General features: G+C 33.4%; 1 protein-coding gene across 1 annotated transcript; it reads left to right on the top strand.

Moving 5' to 3' along the window:
• Nucleotides 1-1,794: 1,794 nt before the first annotated feature.
• LOC128667823 (ribonuclease H1-like) lies at nt 1,795-2,499 on the top strand. The gene has a single exon (XM_053739527.1). The coding sequence runs from the start codon at nt 1,795-1,797 to the stop codon at nt 2,497-2,499; it is 705 nt and encodes a 234-aa protein (XP_053595502.1).
• The last annotated feature ends 2,343 nt before the right edge of the window (nt 2,500-4,842 follow it).

Here is a 4,842-nt window from a genome sequence, read left to right on the forward strand (position 1 = left end):
CGCAAGAGATTTCCGTTGCATTGTTGGTGATAAATAAAATAATATCGCCGACAAAGTAACGATTTATTAATTTATTATTTAATTATAATTCTAAGAAGTGTCGAACCGTTTATTCGCCCACCGTGGCGAATAAATAATTCGAGACTTCAAAAAAAAAATTTCCAAAAAAAATTTTATTTAAATTTAATTAGAGCCAGAACGTAACAGTTCATAATCTCGTGTCAATGGCAACCAATCTGGAGCACCTGACTATTTATGCTTCAAAACTAGACCCAATCAACATCCCAGACCACGAGGGTGTAAACCTCGCAACACTGAGCATTATCAATCCTCGTAAACGACCGGGTAGCTTCTACAGAACTCTTAAAACAAACATCAATACACTGGTAGTGTCAGGCGTTTATTTCTCCTATTATACAGTCCATGAGATCCTGGATGCTAATCACAGCATCGAGACTATCGACCTGAGTGGAATCAAATATTTCACTCACTCACCAGCACTGTCGAACCTGATAAAGAAAGAGGATGAGGCCAGTTTGCGAGTGGTCACGGTCCTCATACCATCAAGAGGAAACCTGGGGGAAATTCGAGGCAACACCCAGAGATGCAACAAGCCATATCGGATCCTTGTGAAGATAGTAGAATAGTTAATAGGATTAGGAAATAGTATTTAGTATAATAAAATTAAATAGTTAAAAGTAATATTTTAGAATTCGTTAAGGAGTATCATCTCTATTTTCCGACAAGGAAACTTAAAGGAATTCTTAGGTTACCCTAGATAAGGAAAATATTGTTATATCATAAGAAGATAGTTAGTTACATTATTAAAAATTTTATAAGACAATGCTTTTAAGGAGTATCATCTCCATTTTCCGTTAAGGAAACCTAGAGGTATATTAGGATAGTCCAAGTAGTTTTACAAAATTGTTATAAGAAAATATTTTTACTCGGTAGATATACATATACATATAAAAAAAAAAAAAGAAAAAAAAGAGGGAAAAATTAAACAGGACCCCCTTTTTCCTTTACACATGCCTTCCCTAAGTAGGAGGAGTTTGGGTCTCTGTTATCCTTGGGGGGTGACGAGAGGTTCAAACTTCTCCATGTTAAATGGGGGGAGGGGATCTTGAAGAAAACAAAAAGAAAAATAAAAAAAAAAAATTACAATATATACATACCGAATGTATAACAAAAAAAAAAAAAAAAAAACACAAAAGAGAAGGTCTCCTTTAAAAAGCATAGTCTTTATTTTCGATTAAAGGAAAATAAAGGGACTACATGAAAACAAAAAAAAAAAATAATAATATCTATAATGAATAGGCATATATTTTGCTAGAATAAGTACATTAATCTACTCAATTATAGGAATTAACAGTATATTATGTTTCCCACTAGAGCAATTATATTAATCTTTTTGTCATTTTTATAAATATGTCTAATTACAGAATTGGAGCTATCACTATGAACAGTGGTTGTAAACCCTAGGAACCCGAAAAGGATCAGGTATCGAATCCAACCAACGAAAAGGTATTAGCAGGGAAACCTTTGTTTCTAGTGATAGGCCCATACTTTATAATCAGTAATCTCTGTACATGTTATAGTGAGAATAAGATATTTAGTTATAGACTAGAATTATAAGCTCGCAACCAATAACTGAACGATTCTTGCCTGATCATTTATTATTGTAAAGAAGCTTTGTGGTCTACCGTGGGGAACCGAGTCAATTCCTCTTAACTTACTGTATCCATTTCCATCTGTGAACCGGACGTTTCATTTCCCCTCACTCTCAATAGGATGCCACTCTATCTGGTCCTAAGCGGGCACAAACCTGGAATATACAGCTCCTGGGAGGATTGTCGCAAGCAAATTATCTCCTATCCAAATCCAGTTTTTAAACAAATTTCATCCATAAAAGAATCCCATAAGTATTTACGATATTGGCAATCGATCCTCCACCCGCCCAATCACCTCTTCGAAAGAAATGCTGAGGGTCGGATCATCATCTTCACGGATGGATCGTGTTTTCGTAACGGATCCACAGAATCAGCAACAGGATTAGGTATTTATTTTGGACCAAACAATCCTCAGAATTTGTCTCTTCCGTGCTTTAATCGAAAAACCAACAACGGGGCAGAGTTGGAGGCTATTCTGCAGGCTTTGAAAATTATAAGAAAATTTGACTTAACAAAAATAGATCTTTTCACGGATTCGGAATATTCATGCAACGGCCTTAATATCTGGTACGAAGATTGGAAGGAACGAGATTGGATTACCTCCACAGGAAAGCCAGTTTCGTATCAAGAGGAGCTTAAATATATCAAAACTCAAATGGAGGGCCGAGACATCAAGATCTACCACGTTCCAGGTCACGAAGGAATCTATGGTAACGAGCAAGCCGACCAATTGGCCAAGGATGGAGCTAAATTATACGAACTATTCAGGACAGAAGCCAAGGCAGAGTTCAACATCAGTCAAACAGATACAAGCTCCGAGAAATAGATTCATTGTTGAGCTTGGGGGGGGGGGGGGAGGTGATGTTATGTCCAACTTCGCAAACTATCCTACAGTCGCTCATGTTGAACTCTCCATAGGAATACAATTCCATTTTCTCATGAGAGAAACAAGGACGGGTTCAATGGAGTGAGACAAAACCTATTCTACCAGATTTCTTTCTTTCTGTCTCTCATTCTCTTATTCTTCGGTCCCCACTTACTGTCAGCTAAGATTGCTCTAATGCGCACAATTAGCATTGACTTAAATTAAGTTCCGTCAACCGGACATCTCACAAGATGCAACTCACTTAAAATTTCACCTTCCCCAAACTCGGACCACCATGGTTGTGGTGTTCAAAATTTTCAAGTTGAAAATCACTCTACCGAGCACCGGTTTGCATTGCGGTTTGTAGCTGAGTTACCCCTCAGCAAAGAGTCAATCACTAGGTACAGCGGTATCCTCAAATCTCTTATAAAAAAAAAAAGAAATAAAACCGATCACGTCGCTTTTATAATTCAATTAAATTCATCAAATAAATCATTAAAAATCGCATCGGGAAAGAAAATCATAACAGAAAAAAATATATCAAGGTATACATTTATACAGTTATATATATATATATATATATATATATATATATATATATATATATATATAAAATAATAATAATCACGCATCGCGGAAACAAGTATAACCAAAAATAAATATTAAATAAATGTTCAAAGAAAAAAAACCAATTCCCTTTAAAGAGCACTGTATCTATTTCCTGCGAATGAAAATAAAGGAATTGTTCTTTTAGTTCAATGTAAAATAAAAATTTCTGTATCGAAAGAGATAAAAAAATATAAAAAAAACAATAATAAATAATAATAAAAGTGTTATTGGTTGTGAGTGATAAGTGTTAATAGAAAATTTGCGAAAATTATTATATCCGAAAATTCAAACTTAAAATTTGGAGTGTAATTAATTAATGTATAAGGTATTAATGTATAAGCCCTTTAAAGAGTATTAGCTCTATTTTCTTTAAAGAAAAATTAAAGGAGTTTTTATTGCCAAATTAAAATTAGGGTTTTGAAATAAAGAAAAAAAAACGTAAGTGATAATAAATTTCGTGTATCATTCATCAAATAAGTTAAGCAATAAGTCTTCACTCCACCCTCATTAGGAGATCGCTGGCACCGAGATCTAGTAGCCAATTCAAGGGTCTACAACACGGGAACTAGCGCAAGGAAAAATATAAATTTATACTTCAACACTAAAGGTAAGGTAATAATAATTGACTTCATTTCTTTTCTACTCTAATAACTTTTCCAATCGGCCTCAAAAGTTTAAGAGGAAATAAGGAAGCTATCAAATTAAAAATCGTATGTATTGATCCGCGCATTTTTGATCTTCATATACCTATAAAGATAACTCTGATTCTATCGAAATAGAGATGAAAGAAAGTCCACATCGAAATGTATCCCAAAATAAATAAATTAAGGCTTGAACTAAACATTTGAGCCGAAAATTGCATTGGTTAGTCCGAACGCCTAATCCACGCAACCAAAATAATTTACTAAATAATCATCGGACATAACATAAGCAATTAATGAAAAAGAATAATGATCAATGAAGTAGGAAAGGGAAAATAAATTAATAAATTAATTAATAATTATTTAAACTTCAAATTAATTAATTTATTTCGTGGAAATATTATGTTAAAAAATTCAGTGTGTAAAATAAGTCCAGGGGACCGAGTGAGTGTGTGAATGAAAGAAGTAAGAATTTAATGGAAATTATTAGTAATTAAGTGTCGCGAAGGTTAAGCGATTTTTAACCAGAGTGTGTGAGTGTGTGGAATTGCTAAAGGTAGTTGGCTGATTTCATTAAATAAAATTATGGCGGGTAAATAAATAAAAGGTTAAAAGGTTTAATGAAGTTATAAGGGTTATAAGGTCAATTAATGTTATAAGGTTTAAGGTTTATAAGGCATAATGTTATAAAGGTTCTAAGGTTTGAAAGGTTTAATGTTATAAGGTTTATATAAGAAGTTATAAGGTTTATAAAAGGTATAAAATATAAGATTTATAAAAGGTCATAAGTGAAGTTAAATTAAAAAGGTCAAATAGGTCATTGGAAAATAAAAGGTTTAACTTGTGAATTGAAAAAGTAAATTATTTATAAGTTATCCTTCCTCATCCTTCTCTTACAATTAAATAAAATTACACCGACCCTGAAGATTTATGATCCGGTTCTGGGAGGCCGTTATCACTTCCAGTGGCGCCCTTAAAAAGGTAATTTAAAGACGACCAGAGTAACAGCATAGCCCTGTTATAGCCCTGTTATATATCACTATGGATAAAAGAA

This window comes from Microplitis demolitor, chromosome 5, assembly GCF_026212275.2.
Source record: "Microplitis demolitor isolate Queensland-Clemson2020A chromosome 5, iyMicDemo2.1a, whole genome shotgun sequence".
In the NCBI taxonomy this organism is placed as follows: Eukaryota; Metazoa; Arthropoda; class Insecta; order Hymenoptera; family Braconidae; genus Microplitis; species Microplitis demolitor.

Coding starts and splice junctions, on each gene's coding strand:
- LOC128667823 (XM_053739527.1), top strand. CDS start 1,795: ATGCCACTCTATCTGGTCCTAAGCGGGCACAAACCTGGAATATACAGC.